General features: G+C 51.5%; 1 protein-coding gene across 1 annotated transcript in view; it reads right to left on the reverse strand.

Annotated features, from left to right (window-relative positions):
* Ryr3 (ryanodine receptor 3) overlaps nt 1-20,691 on the reverse strand; it is a 348,483-nt gene that overhangs the window by 78,761 nt on the left and 249,031 nt on the right. Inside the window, exons 47-57 of the mRNA XM_070005709.1 lie at nt 19,978-20,147; nt 16,305-16,525; nt 13,166-13,256; nt 11,088-11,228; nt 9,945-10,108; nt 7,590-7,668; nt 5,691-5,780; nt 3,986-4,132; nt 3,623-3,685; nt 2,087-2,162; nt 1,873-1,996 (exon numbers count right to left, since the gene is read on the reverse strand). Coding sequence (XP_069861810.1) covers nt 1,873-1,996; nt 2,087-2,162; nt 3,623-3,685; nt 3,986-4,132; nt 5,691-5,780; nt 7,590-7,668; nt 9,945-10,108; nt 11,088-11,228; nt 13,166-13,256; nt 16,305-16,525; nt 19,978-20,147 — 1,366 coding nt within the window. The remainder of the gene's footprint in view (nt 1-1,872; nt 1,997-2,086; nt 2,163-3,622; nt 3,686-3,985; nt 4,133-5,690; nt 5,781-7,589; nt 7,669-9,944; nt 10,109-11,087; nt 11,229-13,165; nt 13,257-16,304; nt 16,526-19,977; nt 20,148-20,691) is intronic.

Raw genomic sequence — 20,691 nt, forward strand, 5'->3', positions numbered from 1 at the left:
GGGTTGGACGTGGGTGAGCCCAAGGAAGGAAGAGACAACCACGTGACCGGAGCACCCAACTTTAAACGTACAATAATGTCTCACCATCCCTTACAGGAAAATCTTTACCATTCTTACAACAGATAGTAAGCTGGGGACGTCAGAGAATGGAGCAATATATCTATTTTTGTGGAAGGTACCTGCTAGCTATGGAGACCTAATGCATAAACTATTGGAATGTTAGAGGTTTATGTTAAAAGAGTCAGTGTGGGCTGAGCGGGCCCTGGAGCCAGAAGCTAAGGTCTGCAGACAGTGGTGTAAACCGGGGCAGCCTGGTCTCGCTGGAGTCCAAGTCTGGAATCGTGAGGACATCTAACGCAAGACCAGTCATAGGAGCCCCTGAGCAGAAGCACACTGGGGCTGAAGCATGTGGCAGAGAGACCAGTGTGTGTGGATCTGACGGGAGCAGCAGGGCAGCCGGAGGGCAGGGAGTGAGTGGTGTGGCACCCGCAGCGCCTCAGAATCGCCGTCCTGCTGAGCTGGGAGGCGGCTGCAAGGGCCGCGTGGGAGCGGCATGGCTCGAGGGACGAGGGACGGACGTTCCAGCGGGACCCTCTGCTGTGCTTAAAACTGACTGCGAGGAGACAGGCCCTGAGCACGCGGTCTCACCTTGGACAGTGATGAACAGGGCGAGAGGCGGCAGGTGCGGGGTGTAGTTTACAGATAGAAGGATTTCAGATTGGGAGATGGGAAAGCGGACAGGGTTTTAATCCTGAGCCATTCTAGAGAATGGGCTGTCTGTCGTGGAGGAGGGGGGCGGGGGAAGGCCGAGGGCTGGGGTGGGCGGGGAAGCCGGGGCCGGGGGGGCCCCCCTCCAGTGCCCGTGGGCTACGGGGCCTCTCACAGGACACCAGCGGCTCAGGATAAGTCTTCTGAGTTCAGTGACCCTTCTCCCTATGTTCCTAGTTTCCTTAGCTTCATCTTTAGAGTCAGGCCCATGTTTCGTGTTTGTGAGCAGGGAATTCATCAGCAAATCACCTGCGCAGTCACCTCAGTGTTAAAAACAGGAGGAGGGGACTGTTCCTGCCCAGTCGCCAGCTCCTTCTGGCTGCACAACAGCCACACAAGTTTCAAACTCTTTCCTACGTCGCAGGATACAAATCGTGGTGTTTGTTTTTGGCACTCCCTGGTAAGTATCTTGTAGGAGATGAAAGGGAGAAGCAGCAGCTTGTGCCCTAGCTGGTGTTCAGTCCCCCAGGGGAGTGGCGGGCGTGACGCCACGTAGCACAGCACACCAAAACAGGCTCCACCTCCCGATCCACGCAGCCAGGCCTGTCCTCAGGGAGACACTCATCTAGACCGCTTTGACCGAGCATCCTGCCAGATGGAGGTTTGGGGAAGCTACGACGTGTTGGTCTCCCCAGTGGAGTCTGGTCCTCCATAACAATCAATTCCCTTTGTCTAGAGATGGTTTCTGTGTGCGGTGCACGCGCTCTTGTTGCTATGTAGCTGGATACAACACCATACAGAACAACCATAAGAACTAACCTGCAGATTTTGCAAAGACCTCCAGTTGTAAATTTTCAAACACACGTTGTTAGAATTAGGGATGAGTGCAAAGGAAAAGGTAGGAGAGCTCAAATTCTCCCCGCTCCTAAGGAAGGCTTTGAGGGTGTTTCTGAATATGATTTATCACGACCGTTGCTAGAACAGGGTGCAAAGCAAAAGCCCTGCCTGAAGCATCGCGTTTATGATACATGCATTCACTGTAGACCTTCCGAAGGGCCAGACTCTGCCCTGTCTGATGGGGCTTGAAGGCAGGGGGGAGGTCTTCAGAGGAGAGCCACACTCCCCCTGCTCCAGCCCACTCACCCAGGAAGGCAGAGGACTTACCTAGAAACTATGATGCCATTCACTTGGAGGAACTTGAACAGATCCTGCGCCTTCTCTCGGTCCCTGAACTTTTCCTTGGCTGTCAAGGTGTCATACGGTACCAAAAGGGGGTGGCTGCCCCCACCTGGTCAGCAAGGCAAGCGGTGTCACCTCTGCACATCTGGGGACAGAGGCCCCTCACCCCTTCCCCGCGGGCGCTGGAAGCCAAGCTCACCTTTGCTCTCCAGCTCTGACTTCTTCTTCTTGGCCCAGATATTGTGATAGTTCTCGGCCACCACCTCCACCATTCCCTGTGTCCCACCAAGGAGAGACAGTCAAAGAGAAGCCAGCAGGAAAAACAGCCTCCTATCTGCCATGGTTTTCTGCACAGGGACAGAGTTCCACACGAGCCTCCGGCCTGCGTGGGAGCCCGCCCGCCACTCACCGGCCCGTGCGTACAAATTCACTAGGTGTGTGTCATCCTGTGTGCGCAGAACACGGGGTCTCCCGCCCTCCTTCCCAAGTGGCCTACTGCCCTGCTGCCCAGCGCGGCCCGAGCAGCCCACCTGCAGCTCCTCACCCACCGCAGTGCTCAGGACCCCATCTGACCCGAGATGCCAGGAGAGAGAGGCCCAGTGAATGTCCCAAGCGCCCCGGAAGTGTCAGACTAAGAATAGTTACCACCGCGTGGTGAAGGCGCCTATAACTAAGATTTCTCCCTGGATATGATCTTTATAAGGTTTACACAGTAGTGACTAGAACGAAGGGTGTATTTTGGAAAGAAACTTTCTCCAAGGTCATCTGGAGATGACTTTTTTTTTCTCCTCTGGCCCCAAAGACTTAAGAGAGGCAAGAGATGCAAGCTCCAGAAGGCCGCAGACACCAGTGTGTGTGTGTGTGTGTGTGTGTGTGCATACATGTGTACGTGCATGCATGTGTGCATGTGTATGTGCACACATGTGGGTATGTGTATGCACGTGTGTGCGTGTGCGTGCCTGTTGTACACGTGCGTGTGCGTGCACGTGTGTGTGCACATGTGTGTGTATGTGTGTGCACGGGAGGAGAGGAAAAGGCTTCTGGTTTTTTTTTTTGGTCGGCCGTGGGGCTTGAACTCTGGGCCTGGGCGCTGTCCCTCAGCTCTTCAGCTCAAGGCGAGTGCTCTACCACTTGAGCTACAGCGCCACTTCCGGTTTTCTGGTGGTTTATTGGAGATAAGAGTCTCACGGTCTCTCCTGCCCGGGCTGGCTTTGAACCGCGATCCTCAGATCTCAGCCTCCTGAGTAGCTAGGATTACAGGCGTGAGCCACCAGCGCCCGGCAGGCTTCTGGTTTTATTTCCCTGGTTCACATTTCTGGGTCAAACAATGAACGCTTCCACAGTGATTGCGGGAAACGGCAGGTGTTCCCCACGCATCCACCGGCGGTCCCCACAGCCCGGGAGACTGACCATCAGGCCAGGAAACCCTTGCACCCAGGGCCAGCTTCCCAGAGCTTCTCGGCGGCTCACGCTGGGCTCACGCGGGGGCTGGGTGGGGCTCTCCTCTTCTTCCTGCCTCACCGCCCACCGCGGCGTCCTGGAGGGAGGCCTGGGCCTCCCTGCCGGCGGCCGGCCCGTCCTGCCTGACCCCAGGACAGCTGCACGGGACGGCCTGCCCCCGGCTCGGCCTTAGCGTGACAGGCTCAACACGCTTCCCTCCCCCCTTCCCCATCACTTCCTGGGAGAGAAACATGCCAGGCACTGAAAGAGGTCACAAAGCAAGCGAGGCACCCACCTGGAGCTCCCTGGAGAGCACCACGTTAGAGAGATCCAGAGGCGCAGGGCTGTAGCTGCTGCCCTAGGAGAGCAGAGGCGCAGTGAGCAGGGGTGACCCCCTAGGCGGCCCCCATCCCATCCCACCCCTCCCCTCACCCATCCCAGGCCCAGTGTCCCCCCAGCCTCCCCTCCCCTCCCCCATCCCAGGCCCAGTGTCCCCCCAGCCTCCCCTCCCCTCCCCCATCCCAGCCCAGTGTTCCCCCAGCCTCCCCTCCCCTCCCCCATCCCAGCCCAGTGTCCCCCCATGTCCCCCCCCGCATTTTCCCAGAGCACCCGTGCGTCCTCCTGGCTCACGGCTGGCTTTTGCGCGTGGCTGTCATACCTGGCTGGTCTGCAGAGCGCTTCGGAGTTTCTCATTTTCCCGTTGTTGAGCCGAAGCCTCCCCCTCTCTGGTCCTCTCCACAGCCCAGCCCACGGCTAGCATGGTCTTTAAGGACTCTCTGGCAGGCCGGCGGTAAATCTCCTTCTCCTGGAAGAAAACCTGCAGTGAAGAGCTCTGGAGAGCATGTACATCCAGCATTTGGGGTTTCTTTGCCAGTCCTGGGGCTTGACCTGAGCTTCTTTTGCTCAAGGCTAGCGCTCCACCAGTGGAGCACAGCACCACGCCTGGCCCTTTCTGTGTCTGTGGTGCTGAGGAATCGACCCCAGGGCTTCACGCAGGCTAGGCAGCACTCTGCCACTGAGCCGCCTCCCCAGCCCACATGCAGCATTCTTCCTGGTCCCTCTCCCTGGAGCTGGGCCCCACAGTAACCAGAGGTTCCAGTTAGCTTGCGCCCCTTCCAGGGGGTCAAACTGCGACCTGCAGCATTCCACTGGCAAATATAGTCAGTATTCCTGACGTCTGTCATCCCTAAGCCCCTCGGCCTCTGGTCCTGTCCCCCAGAGGGGCACACCAGCATCACCAGTGACATCACACACTTGGAAAATGGAGATGAGCAAGAACAGAAATGACTCCTATGTCAGCAGGTGTTTCTGTAGTGGAGACACTATCAAAAATGCATCTGAGCCACTTGAGCCACAGCGCCACTTCCGGTTTTCCAGTGGTCTATTGGCGATAGGAGTCTCATAGTCTTTCCTGCCGGGGCTGGCTTTGAACTGTGATTCTCAGATCTCAGCCTCCTGAGTAGCTAGGCATGAGCCATCGGTGCCCGGCTCAGAGAAGTTTCTCTTTAAGTCTTTAGCCCACTTATTTATTGGGCAGTTGTGTCTTTGAGGATTTGTTGTTGGGGGATTTAATTTTTTGAGTTCCAGGTATATTTTAGATATGAGACCCTTGTCCGTTGTATGGATAGTGAAGATCTTCCTCCAATCCGTGGGCTTTCTATTGATCTTGCTAGCTATGTCCTTTGCCATGCAGAAGCTCTCTTGCAGACTTTTCTGCCTAGGCTAGCTTTGAATTGCAAGCTTCTGGATCTCAGCCTCCTGAGTAGCTAGGATTGCAGGCATGAACCCCTGGCTGAATTATCTTTTGATCAAAGTGTAATTTCACATATAATCAATATTCAAACAGAGACACACATGCCATCTCTTACAGAGATCACTAAGCTGAATCTCACAAACTGTGCTTACTGATTGCAAAATAGGAACTCAGAGTTCAGATGAATCAAACATCTTAATTTACAAAAAGAGACTTGTTCATATTTCCATGGGGACTTCCTATCTTGGTATCATCTATGTGTTTATAATGTGTTTGAGTTTCTCCTAGGAGCTCCAGCCCTTTTACCGACCCAGTTCCAACGATCTAACAAAACCCCTTCCTAGCTCAGCTGCAGGAGAATCTAAGCACATTTTGGCCCAGCCTTAAGTGCTAAACAGAGCTTTTGTTCACCAGTCTTTGGTTTTCAGAGCCAAAGAATAGAGTCTGAGACCTAATCATGCAAATGGTCCTGGGGCTGCTGCCCCCTGACAGGCTCAGGGGCAGACTCCAAAGGCCAGGAACTTGAAAGACTGCTCCCTGTCTGGACTCCTCTGAGCTTCCAATACAACTCCCAGGGAAAGAGCCGGACCGCAAGGCGGCCAATTCTTACCTTCTCGGTCAGCGTCTTGAAGGGTCTCATCAGAGGGTGGGTCTTCACATTTTCATCTAGGGAAATGCCGTATTTCCATCCACTCTGACTCTGCAGAAATACCCTCAGTTCAAATACCTTTGGCACTCAGAGAGCCCTGCGACGTGACCCAAACCTGTGTGTGCCTTTTCCTGAGTGACAGCTTGGAAATCCTCTTAGAGAATGTCTAGGGGTCCTTCCAGGCTGCCAGGGGCTCAGCCTCCTGTACCCCGAACTCTGCTCCTTTGTGCTTCTGGCTCCACTTTCTTGCTTGTATTTCAGGCCTACTTAAAACAATGCCGCGGGGCCTGGGGTCGGGGGCCGGGCTTCAGGTAACGGCGTGGGAATACTGCACTACTGACCACTGTGTTAAAGCTCTATGGTTTACAACCAACCACAGAGCTGGATCCCAGCAACGCCCGCTTACCCGTCACAAGCTGCAGAACGTCACAAGCCATCACACATGCCAGTGGCGTCCCTGAGCGGGATGTGTGGGACCTGTGGGCTCTGTGACTCTGCCAGGCCGACTCAGCTGCGTTCTCATTTGGCCTCTGCTCATTTGTAACATGCTGTTTCCCTGGCTTCCCTCCCTCCCCTTGTGGAGAGGTCGACCTCCATTCCCTGAGCTCTGCTTGAGGTCCTGCGGGCGCATCTACACTTGCCCAAAGAGCCTGGCAGCCCCTCTCTGAACGGGCTCCCTGTCCATCAGAGGCCAGCCTCGCTTGTGCTTCCACGCTGCTGCTCAGTGCTCCTCCCTCTCCATCCCCTGACCCTGACCCTGACCCTGCTGCCGTCAGCTCTCCTGTGGATCACTTCGGACGTCTCCGGTCCTCCCAGACTCGCTTTTTACACAACAGAATCACTCCAGCAGGGCACCGTGCTGCTTTGTTATTTTCTGTCAGCTGACCTTCTGGAAAACCCAATGCTTAGATACGACCTCTAGACCTAAAATCTGACCTTGCTCACCTCTCACCCTCCATCCATGTCCTACACCACACGCCATGTGGCTCCCGAAAGCCGCCCAGCTCTCTTGACCTGGCCTGGCCTGGCCTGCTTGCACGCCCTTCCCTGGCCTGGCCTGCTTGCACGCCCTTCCCTGGCCTGGCCTGGCCTGCTTGCACACCCTTCCCTGGCCTGGCCTGGCCTGCTTGCACGCCCTTCCCTGGCCTGGCCTGGCCTGCTTGCACGCCCTTCCCTGGCCTGGCCTGGCCTGCTTGCACGACCTTCCCTGTCCTGGCCTGGCCTGCTTGCACACCCTTCCCTGGCCTGGCCTGGCCTGCTTGCACGCCCTTCCCTGCGACGGGCAGCTGCCCGTGTCCTTTCGCACGTCTGTAACTGTTGCTGCTCTCGGAGGTGATCCCTGGGACCTCTGATTGAGCTAACCAACCACGGAGCTGAACCACCTGCCTCACACGCTGGTTCGTTCTGTTTCCTCCTCAGGGAGAGGCTCTTGGGGGCAGGGGCAGAGGCTTCCTGATCAGACAAGCAGTGTGCTCCTGGTCATGGTAAGAGGATGTGTCTGCAGTCAGGTGTCAGACAGCGTGAGCCACACCAGCTGCGAATTACACCCAGTCACTGGGGTAAAAGGAAGCGGAAACATTTCTTCCATTTATCCCAGGTAGTGAGTGCCAGATCAGGCAATGGTAACACGTCCAGAACTGTTCACTTTCCTGAGGAATAGGAAAGCAGCACCAGCAGCCACTGCTGCCCATTTCTGACCTCCACCATCTCTAAGAATCTGCTGCTCAGAAATAATGAATACTCTTGCACAGCAGGCCTGTCACTTAGACAAATCGGGCAGATTTCCAGGATTGGGCTCTTTAATGCTCTTGGCTGGTTTTTTCCCCCCTTGACAATTGTCATTTGGATGATAATCCTTACCTTGTCACAGGCCCATTTGTCATGTGAGTGTTCAGCATACTTGGTGACGATGTATTCCAATTTTTCAGGCAAAGAAAAACTGTGAAGAGAGGGAACTGAATCACCATCTCCCCGGGCATAGTAGCCAGGCAGGCTGGAATAGGGTAGAATGCGCTGTCAGCTGTGAGAAGTTGGGTTTGACCCATTGGCTCACCTCAGAGCTCCTCTAGATGCGGGGCCAGGGGCTGGGGCCAGGCCCTGTGACCTGTGACCTGTGACAGCCCCTTGTCTGTCACACGCCGTCCCTGCAGGGCTCCGAGGTGCTCCGAGGCCTGCTCAGTGCTTCCAGGGCCTCATCAGCCCCGGTGGGAAGCCGCCTGACCCCTACGGCTCCCATCTGCGACTGGCAGGGGTGGGCAAGGCTGTGTGTTTCGGATTAGTGTCTGTGTTTTTGGGTTCAGGGATTCATGACGAGCTTTCGGAACTATGGCCAGCACCTGCCGTTCCCTGGCCCCTTCCGTTGGTGGCAGCATCCGCACTTCGCTTTATATCTCAGGGTGTTCTGCTACGGCGCACGGCGTGATGGCATCATCACCGAGGCCCTGCAGGTGGGGGAGGGGGCAGCCCCGAGTTGGTCTCCCTGGAACTGAATCGCGAGTTGGGTGGGATGGAAGGCAGACAGCGCTTTGAAAGTGACTCCGTGAATGGGGACATCCGACATGTGTCCGGAGCCGCCGGGACTCGAGACAGTCTCGCTGAGGCCTGGCACTCAGTCCTCCACCAGGTTTGGTAATGATAGTGAATCTTAGGTTAGCCACATTACTCAAAGGATCTCACTGACATCTTAAGGGACATTTGGAAGAACCAGAACTCTCAAACGTATGTGGAACCACTCATCGCTAGTACACAACTTCCAGTTTCATGTCTTATTGTCCATATTTTAAAAAAGCAAAACACCTAAACTGGGCGCCAGGGGCTCACACCTGTCATCCCAACTACTCAGGAGGCTGAGATCTGAGGATCTCGGTTCAAAGCCAGCTTGGGCAAGAAAGTCCGTGAAACTCTTATCTCCAATGACCCACCAGAAAACCTGAAGTGGTGCTGTGGCTGAGTGCTTGCCTTGAGCTGAAAAGCACAAGGGACAGTGCCCAGGCCCAGAGTTCAGGACCACAACCAAAAACAAGAACAAACAAAAAAAGCACCCAAGCTGCTGGGCCACATATCCTTGGGCGTGCAGAGTTCTTCAGATCCAGTGCCTGCCTTCTTCACCTGCTCGGAGTTTTCTTACTCCCTTTTACCTTTTCTCACAGGAGACATAATTCTACCTCCCGGTTCAAATCTGTGTCCGATGGAGTGCGCACTTAATCAGCCGAAGATGAGTTTCCTGAGCACCAAAGCCGAAGCACAGCTGTCACCAAGCAGAAGCCTACAGGGCTCGTGTGGGACCAGTTCCCCGGTTCCCTCCGAAGTAGTCTTGGGGCTCTTCATTTACCATGCACCTTGCGATGATTCTAGGCTGTCCCATGACACACGTTCGTGGCTGGGGGGGGGGGAGTGCCACAAACCAACACAAAGCAATTTTGCCCAAAGGTAAAGACATCATGGCCTAATGAATATCAATGAGGAATTACAGGTAGCTGCTGTGGATGAGCTAAAAGGCATGATTGTGGAGTTAGTGCTATGTTCTAGCATCCTTCTCCATGGCAGGAAGCAGATCTAACCCTAAATAAGGACCCCACCTGCTCAGCTCATCATTCGAGGCCCTGTACGGCTCAGCTGAGTGTCATATACGGAGCTGTTTCATTTTGTTATTATTATTGGTTGGTTGTGGGGGATTCACTCAGGGCCTGGGCGCTGTCCCTGAGCCAAAGTGCTCAAGGGTAGAGCTCTACTACTTTGAGCCACAGCTCCACTTCTGGTTTTTAAGAGGTTAATTGGAAATAAAGAGTATCACAGGGACTTTTCTGCCTAGGCTGGCTTTGAACCGTGATCCTCAGATCTCAGCCTCCTGAGTAGCTAGGATTATAGGCGTGAGCCACCAGCACCTGGCTATGTGTGACACAATGAGGTCTCTACAGGCTGAATTAACAAAGCGCAAAGATGGTGTCAAAAAGCACATTGATAAATCAATTGCATCATTTGCTGGACTGGTTCTCACAATGTCTTGGTTAACGTTTATTTATGAATGCATCTACTTCTTTTGTTAAACCGACCCTACTCCATTAAAAAGCCCAGAAACAAAAAAATGTCTCGTCATCAGATGTGGACAGAGGAATCCTTGTGCGACAATGAACAGGGAAAGAGGGAACGTGTTCTGAGAGGAAGACACTGGCTCAGGACCACAGAGAGGGCCAGCTTAGAGAGGACTGGACTCACTTCATCGTGTTGATGGGCTTGGGGTCAAAGTTGCCATCAGCATCCACCGAGACCTGTTTCTCCAACACAGCTGTGATTCGCGTGTCCAGATAATCTGGTGGCAGAGCCCCGGCAATGGCGCTGAGACAGGGAAGGGCCATGAGGAAAAGGTCCGGGTCGTACTTCTGGGAAGAAACAGAGACAACCTTTATAGCAAACGTCAAATGGTGTCCGAGAGGCAGAACCAATCGCTTACCACTGACTACCAGCATCAGACAGGAGGACCGCCACACTGACAGAAAATGTCACGTCCTTATTAAAATTTAATTTCTTCTTGAATAATCTCAAGAGTATATTAAGTTAGCACGGTTTGCATTAGGCCAGAAGAACCTGGTCTGTTCAACGTGACAAGAACAGACCCTACTTGAGGCAGAGAAGGCACAGGAGGCTCTAGGACCAGAGAGAGCATGCATGCTCTGCTTTGCGTCACAGTAGCCGGTATGTGTCAGGATCAGCAGCAAACGGCTCAGTCCCTTATCTACTTTCTACTGAACCCAGCCAGGGATAAACTGCTGTCAATTCATCTGATCTAAACAGGTACCTTTAAGTGCATTTCGGGAAGCTAGCTGTACTCATCCTTGAAGAAAACCAGGCATTTTTATCCTTTAGAACTCCTGACTTCCCACATCTAGACGCACTGGACACAGCAAGCTCCGCCTCAGTCACTGTCCTGAAAGGTTTGGGGGTTAGAGCCCTGCGCCCCTCCCCACCTCCCCTGTGGATGGGAGTCTGGCGGCCCCTCCCCAGCAGCCCCAGTCTGAATGTCTCATGGCCCCACATCAGAGCAGATGCCCAGAATCCTCCTCTTGCTAGTGTTTGGCAAAGGCTCAGCAGGAGGAAAAAGAGGAGGGAGGAACGTCAGGAGGGATTTTTGTGCTTTACTCTGATGGTTCCTTCTGGTGTTACTTTAGGAGTGCATCAAGTCATTTGACTTTGACTCCTTTAAAACGATGATGATGGTGGTTTCCATAGTAAGGATTATGCTTGTGATGTGCTTAGCACTGTCCTGAGCCCGTGGCAAAGCTAAACAGATGCCTGTCCCCACTCTCTCTGTGTCCCTGGGTCTCCAAGGGTCTCTGTCTGTGTAGGACGCACTGACGTTACCTTGCGGGAGAGGGAGTCAAAGATCCCCCAGAAGAGCTTTTCGGTGAGGTGCAACTCCTCTTCCACAGCCAGCCCGTGGCCGCCCCATCCCGCAGGGAGGCAGTAATACTTCCAGCACTGCTCATAGTGGCTTGTCAGAAGCTGGGAGGCACAGAGCAGGAGGTCGGAGACATCCACGGGCGCCACGAGCCGTCAGGGGAGAATAAAACAGCATGCAGAGATCCTAAGGACAAACCCACGTTCCAAGCACCCGGGGCCCCTCCGGGCGGCGCGGGAAGGGTCTGCGCACGGGACTAATGAGCCCCTGCCGGAGCCGCAGCTGCCTGGCTAGCTCTTGTGTCCTTGGATGTGGTCCTAGGAGCCTCTAGGCCATGGAGTGGGACCATTCCTTCTGCCTGTGGTCTGTGAGTGCTGGGCCAGCCAGCGGGCGTGGGGAGTTCTCCTGAGATCTGTGCCTGTAGCTCTGGAAGATCCTGGGGACGCTGACATGGAGAGGGGCCGGTGGGCAGCAAGTTGTGGCTGTGAAGGTTTTCTCTGCATTTAATTATGGCTCCTCTCCAACCCCGTAAGGCCCTGTGACGTGGCAGCAATTCCACCTTTCCCCAGTGAAGGGCAGAAGTGCACTGCTAACACCCTTTCCCAGCAGGTGGGACCACATCCAGTTTTCTGATACCAGCATGACCAGCAATGTCTCTCATGAGTTAGCATGAGGCTGACAGCAGAGTTAACTGGGAACGGATGCCAAGTCAGACTGGCGAGCGATTCAGCCCGAATACCTTGTGTGAGTCGTCTGAGATTGCTGGGTGGCAGGGAGAGGGGCCGGGAGCCTTGGAGACTGAACCAAAGCCTCTGGGAACGCTGTTTACCCCACAGAACGTCTCCTTACGTCCTTGCCTGAACTATGTCTTAGGGACAGAAGAGGTCTGTGAATGTCACTAGGCAGGGTCTTCATTTTCAGGTGTGACTGGTGTCTGCTGATGCCTGGATTTTAGGATGGCACGGGGTGGGAGAGGAGGCAGAGCGAGCCCAGTCCTCCTGGGCTGGTGGCTGATTCCAGCCCCAGGAGCCACAATGAACTGTCTACAACTAAGGGAAAACCAGAAACAAACAAAAAAAGAAAGGTTCCGTACTTTCTAAAAAAAGAATTTTAAAAATAAGACAAAGAGGAGGATTTACAAGATAAAAGAATAAAACAATGCAGAAGAGGGACATTTTAGTCCTTTTGAAGGATAAACTACCGAGCTTTCAAAGATTCTTTTTTTCCAGTCCTGGGGCTTGAACTCTGGGCCTGTCTCTGAGCTTCTTTTATGCTCAAGGCTAGTGCTCTACCACTTGAGCCACTGTGCCACTTTTGGTTTTCTGGTGGTTTATTGGAGAGTCTCACGGACTTTCCTGCCCGGACTGGCTTTGAACCACGATCCTCAGATCTCAGCCTCCTGAGTAGCTAGGATTACAGGGTGTGCCACCAGCACCCGGCATCCAGCTTTTCCAGTTAATGTGGTGCTAAGGAATTGAACTCAGGGCTTCATGTATGCTAGGCAAGTACTCTACCACGAAGGCACATTCCCAGTTCTCAAAGATTTTTAAGGCTGGAAATATTTTGGCAACCTAAGTAGAGCAGGGAAGTGTAAAAGCCTCTGCTAAAGTAATAAATATGACAACTTAAAAAATGACAAGTTGAAGCTGGGCATCAGTGGTTCACGCCTGTCATCCTAGCTGCCCAGGAGGCTGAGATCTGAGGATCACGGTTCAAAGCCAGCCCGGGCAAGAAAGTCCGTGAGACTCCTATCTCCAATAAACCACCAGAAAACTGGAAGTCGTGCTGTGGCTCAAGTGGTAGAGCGCTAGCTTTGAGCTGAAGAGCACAGAGACAGTGCCCAGGCCCAGAGTTCAAAGCCCATAGCTGGAAAAAAAAAAAAAAAAAGACAAGGTGAGCAGTTAATGTGAGAAATCTCCCCTCTTGACCTGGGTACTGAAGAAGGGCTTTGACCTGTGGAGGGGGTGGAGCCCACCGCGCTGCCCTACGCTGTGACGATGGCGCTGAGGCCGGCTTCCTGGGCGTGGAGGGTGACACTTACCTTTAGAGGCATTTTGCAGTACTCGTTGAGCTGTGGCACATCGAAGACCAGGCGTCTCAGGAGCTGCTGCAGCATGGCGGGCCTCAAGTGACTGCAGCACGGAGCGGGAGCAACAGAAAGGGCGGAGGAGGTGAGTCAGAGCAACAGCAAAGGAAAGAAAGGAGGACGCACACCTGGGGCTAAGCAGTGTTTAAACACAAAGCATGGACACGTCGCTAAAATGCAGAAAGGTCTATTCAGCTGGGACACCTGCGGATACATTCTAATCACCGAGCAATAAAGTGTTCCAGGGTCAGTGCACACTGAAGGCAGTGATTATGGGCAGAGAGCGTGAAGGAAGGAGGTGCAGACAGCTGTACGGCCATCGCTGAGGACCAAGAATCCCTGGGCATTCTGCACAAGAGGAGGTTGGCCAGCGGCCTACACGGAGTCTGCCGCCACCTAGTGGCAGGCACATATATTACACAGTATCTAAGGACAGGCCTACGGTCATAGAAAGCATTTCCATTGTTCTAACCAGTTCAGCGCTCGTTTCCCCCTCCGTGCTATTCTACCCCGATGGCCGGGGGAGGGGCCGGGGGTGGGGGTGGTCTTACGATAGCCTTTACATATTGGCTTCTTTTACTCAGCATTTCAGGTTCACTCATGTCTTTCCACAGCCTGATGGCTCATTTCTTTTGAGCAGTGAATAACCCATTGCCTGGATTTGGTGCAGTTTTTTTTTTTTTTTTTTTTTTTTTTTGCATCACCTACTACAACAGCTTGCTGCTATATTTTGCTAATTATGCATACAAGCGATCTAAATACATATGTGCAGCTATGTTTGTGTGTGATGCATGTCCTCAACTCCTTTGGGTAAATATCAAGGATCATATGACTGGATAACATGCTGTTTGTTAAAAAAACAAATTTTAAGATTTAATTGTGATTAAGCTGATTAATCTAATTGTTCCTTTGATGTGGTCTTAGGAGCCTCTAGAAAGTGGGTGGAACCATTCCTTCTGCCAAGGCTGCGAAAGTGGTCGCTGTGTGCTGTAATATGGAGGGCACTTGTATGAGTTTAGCTTTTCTAGACCAGCTGCTATGGTGGCTAACCTTTTTGTATTTCCTTTAGCAGTGAGTGGGGGTTCTGGTGTCCCATCTTTGCCAATATTTGTATCCTTAGTATTTGGGCTTTTCCAAAAGGGATGTTGTGATGTCTCATTGCTAAAGTGGACTTTAATCGGATGTTCTAAAATGGCTGCTGGGTTTTCTTCTCAGCGGCCCTAGTACCAGATGTACATCTGGGAAGCATCACCTTCAACAAGAATCAGGACCGTTCCCAGGTCCTTCCCCTTTCTGGCTGAGTATTGCAATTATATGGCCAGCTTCCAAAGCCAGAATCCTAGACTCCTGCCACGCCGACCCCAGTAGAGTCTGCTTAGCATGGGAAACCATCTATCAGACCATGATAGGGGCCTCGAGACCCATCTCTGAGTTTTGGGACTTCACCAAAGTCTACCTCAGAGAATGGGGCTTTACAGAAACCTATCTCCAAGTTTTGGGACTTCACCGAAGTCTACCTCGGAGAATAGGGCTTCTAAGAGGCCTACTCCTGGGAAAAGGCTGGCAAAACCCCTGGAAAAGATGTGTTTCTGCCTATCTTTTCCTCATAAGAGTGCCTATTAATCTTTTACTGTTTCTACTGCTCATTGTACTTACTCATTGTCAACGTTCCCTTATTCAAAGCTCTTTCTTAAGAGTGTTGACGACTCCAATATCTGATGAGTGTCTTAAAAATATGACTAACTCACCAGAGTTCAGTGCTACCCTGAAACCCCTCTTATGGAGGCTAGTAGACAAGTTATAAGTAAATATAAAAGTATTGGGGGTTTCACAAAGTCACTCCAGAAGGAATTGTAAGAGATTTACAAAAAGTTGTAGGCGCGGCTAGAACAGAAAGAATGTATGGCAATTGCTGAGATAACTACTTAGGAGAAAGAACTTCCTCATTTACTAAGAGACTTGCTAAATCTAAGTCTCCTTGGTGCTTACTATTAAAGAAGGAACAGGAAAGATCTTAATGGGACAGTTAAGGCCTCTATAGAAAAAAGTAGTGGTTAATTGGTGACAATCATCGAAACCCATTGTATTTCTTAAAAATAGAGGTAAAGCTGGAAACAAGTGCCTATCAGGCGACCAGTTGGTGACCACCCAAGGACAAAGCCCTGCAGCAAGGTTGTGTAACCTTTTGCCCTTTCAGGCGACCAGCTGGTGACCGCCCAAGAATGAAGCCCTGCAGCAAGATTATGTAACCTTTTGCCCTTTCTTATGGAGACTTTTGCTATAAAAGTTTGTTATCCTCTGCATTAAATCGCACTCAGCACTCAGCATCCACTCCTAATGTGTGTGAGTTGTCTGTTTGCCATCTCCCCGTCCTATTCCAGGTTCCTCCCCTAGGTATCCTCCGTTGTCCCGACAGAACCCGGTCCGCGCAGACTCCATCCCTGAGAACGCTGTGTATGGAGGCTGGCCTGAGAACTAGATATCTAGCAGCTTATCAGGTGATGCCAATCTGCATCTGCAGAGGAAAATCACTGGTGTAAAACAGCAGGTCAAAGGCTTGCGCATGCCAGGACATATGCTATTAAAGGACTCCTCACCCTTTGACCCTACCAGTCTTGATATAGATTCCTAAGAGCCCAAGGCCCTTTTTTCTGGGCTGGCTCTAATATCTACCTGCAGTGGTGGAAAGCAATGTTCTAACTCCCCACCGCGTCAAGAGGTCTTTCCTTTGCACAAGGTCTTGGGAGACCTGAATGTGCCCCACTCTGATTTACACTTAGAATATGGTCTCTTTTGGAGGGCGGAACAATGTCCTGGCTCTATCCTGAGAATGAAACCATTGCTTCATAATCTGAACACTTCACGCACCAAAGAGCCTCTTCCGGGGCTGTCACTCCGTGGGCCACAGCCTGAGCAGGCCCCCTCGCCCCTGTAGGAGGAGCTGAGCATTAAGAAGAGCAGAGCTATGGAGACACATGAGAGGAAATGTCTGGGGAAAGGCCAGGCGCCTCTCAGACCCTCTCACCAGCCTCTAGATGACTACGTGCATTTTCACGGATAGGTGGACGGTCAGAACGGGGAGAGAAACACTTACTTGCAAATGGCGAGCAAGCATTCTTCTATGGTGTCCCTCTGGGCTTTGGTGAGAGACCGTCCCTTGGAAAGCCTGTATATTGTCTGCAGTGTGGAATCGATGAGGGAGGTGTGGTGCTCCGTCCCAGCAAAGAGAGGAGCACACCTCGTGAGGAGCGGGAGCACCGCGGAGCACATGTACCTGTTCAGGGCCAGCGCGGCCTCCGTGGTGCTGAGGGACACCTGGGGACGGGCAGGTGTGCGTTAGTCTCAGAAGGTGGCGCGGGTCACCCTGTCTCTGGGAAGGCGGCGCGGGTCACCCTGTTTTCTGTGAGCTTCGGAGCTTCAGACTGGGAAGTGAAACACACCCGCGTTTCACAGAAACAGAGCCAGGGACTTCCTACCCGGTCAGCGGGTAGAAATCCAACAAAACAGAAAAAAGTAAAAAGAAAAACAACACAAAAAGCAAATGGCCCAAGATGGCTGCATCCCCAGTGGTGCGGCCAGCGTTTGTTGCCCGTTTGTGTTGAACTGTGGACTCAGCAACCTGTGGCTGCCTCCCTTGGTTGCTCAGCTGGTTCTTTGCCACGTGAGCCATGCGCTCGCTCTGACCCTCCTCTGGTTATTTTGGAGATGGAATCTCATAAGTTCTTCTGCCTGGACTGGCCTTGAACCCCAAATCTTGGGATCTCCGCCTCCTGAGTAGCTGGGATTAAAGCATGATCCACTGTTGCAAACTGGTGAACTCGTGGCCAGTTGAATCCAACACCTTTGCTGCCAATCCAGATGCCAGGCTGCTACATTATTATCCTGGTCTTAGTTCTCCGTTTTCACGCTATGGAGATTCACACATTCTCCTCTGGGAATTTGAGGATTAAGAAATGGTTATAGTTCCAAAGGTCCCTTAAATCCACCAGTTTGGTGACATCTTTACAAAGAGAAAGTGCTTCAGACCCTTGTCAATTGACTTGTAAGCATTGTGAGCAGTCCACAAGCTGAGAGGTGACATCAGATACATCCCACGAAAGCGGTCACCAATCTTCGTGGGAAAAAGGAACAGAAATCTAGGACCTTCTCTACAACGCGGGGATAATTCTCCCTCACAAAGTTCCCTTTTGTTCACTTAGATAGACAAAATTCAAGAGAAACCCATTCAGTGACACTAACTATAGATCAAGTGTGACTGACTACCACCTTTGAAAATGGCAGAAGTTCAAAAGAAACCTTTAGATTTGCAAAGATAAGACGTTATCATTATTTTCCATCATTATCAGGGCAATTAGATTTTTTCATAACTTACAACTTGAAAATCTGCTTCCTTTGAACTGAACACACTTCCGGATGCTCGTATCAGTTCATCTAGCAGCGTTAGCAATCACACTGAAAAAAGTCTCATCGCTCATGGGTCTTACTTTCATTGTCAGAGAAGGTAAAATGAGGAAAGCAGAGCTTTGATTCCAACGGCTTAAAAGTGTTAAAATGAGATGCATAACTGCCTCTTGGTACAGGATCTCAATAGAAACATTGTTTGTTTCCCATGGTTCTTGAGCAACTGAATACCAGGTGGAAAAGCATTTGTTCTGCGATGTATAAGCAAACAAGCAACCGCTGTAACCATGAAACACGGGGATGCCCGTGCTGGTATTATGAGCAAAGTTCAGCCTCAGGCTTTTATTCTTTATGTTTTCTCTCATCATTATTGCTCTACCTCCTTGAGCCACACCTCCAGTCCAAGTGTTTTGCTGGTAGTTGGAGAGGGAGTCAATGGGCGTTCCTGTCTCCACGGCCTTGGACTGACAGCCCTCAGGGCTCAGCCACTGGGTAGCTAGGAGAACAGGTGTGGTTTGCTGGCGCCCAGCTTAGTTTTTTCCTTTTGGTGCCAGTCCCGGGGCTTGAACTCTATCCCTGAGCTTGTTTTTTTTTTTCCCCCTCAAGGCTGTGACTTGAGTCACAGTTCTACGCCTGGCTTTTCTGATAGTTACCAGGTGATAGGAGTCTCACAGACTTTCCTGCTGGGGCTGGCTTCAAACCTGAGCCTCAGACCTCAGCCTCCTGAGTAGCTGGGTGTGAGCCACCAGGTTCAGCTAACTTTTTTTTTGTTAACCTAGTGATTCAGAAAATAACTCAAAGCAAAAGTGTGATGGAGGCGTGGATTTAAATAGGAAAGCGTCACGTGTTCCAACACCTTCATTGCTCCATGACGCCTCACGTCCACAGCACAAACAGATCTCTCTAGTCCTGTGCTAAGCTCCAGTAGGGAAGGACTTCCATAATCCCTGGGCCACCCAGTCAAAGGAAATCCATCCAGCTATGGTGCTGGCTGCTTACCTCTCTCTCTCAGGCTGTGTCTGGTGTGTGTATGCGTGAGTGCACACGCACATGTGTATCTGACTCACACAGCAGTCTGCATTAGTAAGATGATCTTATGTTCTTACATTCAATTACCTTTAAGTAACTGTACAAAATGTTTCAATTCCACATTAATTTATATGTACAATGCTTCTTGATCAGTGCCACCCCCCCTTTTATTGTTGGTCGTGGGGCCTGAACTCTGGGCCTGGGCGCTGTCCCTCAGCTCTGCAGCTCAAGGCGAGCGCTCTACCACTTGAGCCACAGCGCCACTTCTGGTTTTCTGATGGTTTATTGGAGATAAGCGTTTCACAGACTTTCCTGCCCGGGCTGGCTTTGAACTGCGATCCTCAGATCTCAGCCTCCTGAGTAGCTAGGATTACAGGTGTGAGCCACCAGTGCCACCCCTTGGAACGTTCTCTCCCTAATCATCCCAGTAAAATCATTTCAGACTCAAAATGAGGTAGCCTGTCTTTTCTTCTAGGTCACAGGACTTTGGGTACACTGTCTTTCTGCTTCATCCTGATGTGTGGTAGTTGGCATCTCTAATAGCTGGACTTCTTTCTTAGTGTCTATAGATGCCCGATTGCTGTACTGCAGCCTTGATTTCCAAACACACATTTCCCTTGGCCTCTGGCACACATGTGGCTCATGTTTCTGGTTACAGATCTGCAGGAAGAGCATCTGCAGCCTGAAAAGCCACCAGTCAGCCTCTTCCATGCAAGAGAGCCGTGTTTCCTCCAGAGGTGATTCCTTCTGATATGTGCAATTGGTCTGGGAAGTGGTGGTCAAGTAGGGAGTTGGGTGCTACTGGCATCTAATGGGAAAAGACCAGGGACACTGCTAAATGTTCAACAATGAACAGGACAGTTTCCCCACAAAAAATAATGTTTAGAAACGTTTAGAAACGCTGCGAGTGAGGTTGAATTTATTGAGGTGTCTCAGCTCTGCCCAACACATTAAGGTCTTCGGGTTCTTGGTGCCTCTTTGTTGTCACTCTGAAAAGCAGGTTATTCAAATGAAATCGGCAAGTAGATGAGCACTGGCAGTAATGCCTACCGTGCTCACGCCTTCCGAGTCTGACATCTAGAGGAGAGTGGTTCCAACAGCCAGGCAAAAAGATCTAGAAGACTCCATCCCCAATGTAGCAGCAAAAACGTTGGACTGGAGGTACGGTAGCAGCTGTAAGCGAGCAAGCTGAACAGGAGTGAGCTCCGAGTTCCACCCTCGGTTGGTAAATTAAAACGCATGTGCAGCCAGTGAGAACGCGGAGCGATGAGCGTCTCAGCTCAAGCTGTTAATCGCGCAGTGCAGGCAACGTTGCTTTGCTTATTTTAACAACTTACTGTATCTAGAGAGGCAGAGGCTCTCAGGTCAGGTAAAAACCCAACCTCCAGCAGGTGCAGCAGGAAAGCTTGGTCCTCAACACCATACACGCGGTCCAGGAACAGCACCATGGGTGCCTTGTGGTCGGGACAGAAGTTGGCTGCCATGTCTGGTTCGCTGACCGACCCGTCTGAAAGACAGGAGACACCATTTCCCTTTTTCTATTTACATTTTCAAAAGGCAACACAGAACTTACTGCCAATACTTGTTTTAATGAGCAACATGAATTCTAGAAATAACAACGCTGTCCTGGTATCACCTTATACGGGGTGGACAGAGCCAATTGTTAAAAAAGAATCAGTGATTAAACGTGTCCATTACCAAACATGCCAATTTAGAATTAAGTTATGCATAAAAGGTAACAAATAATGTAATTCATGTTCCCAATTTGTTTACTATAAACTACATTTGAGGTTGTTTGTATCCAGTATGGTAGCAAGAAGTCAGCCATGGTGAGAATATTCACACTACAGAAGTAGGCAGATACTAGAAATCAGGGCTCCATTACTGCGTGGTTGGGTGATGGCATTAGAACATGAGGACCGAGCCGGGGACGGTGGCACGGGTCCTGCGCGGGGTGGTGGTGACACCTAGATTATCTAAGAATTCTAGCCTTAATTTAAGAAGCCCAAAGATAAAGGGAAGATCCCACAAAGTAAATCAAAAGTGCTTGA

Source organism: Dipodomys merriami, unplaced genomic scaffold (genome assembly GCF_024711535.1).
Source record: "Dipodomys merriami isolate MVZ:Mamm:240054 unplaced genomic scaffold, mDipMer1.0.p SCAF_69, whole genome shotgun sequence".
Classification (NCBI taxonomy): Eukaryota; Metazoa; Chordata; class Mammalia; order Rodentia; family Heteromyidae; genus Dipodomys; species Dipodomys merriami.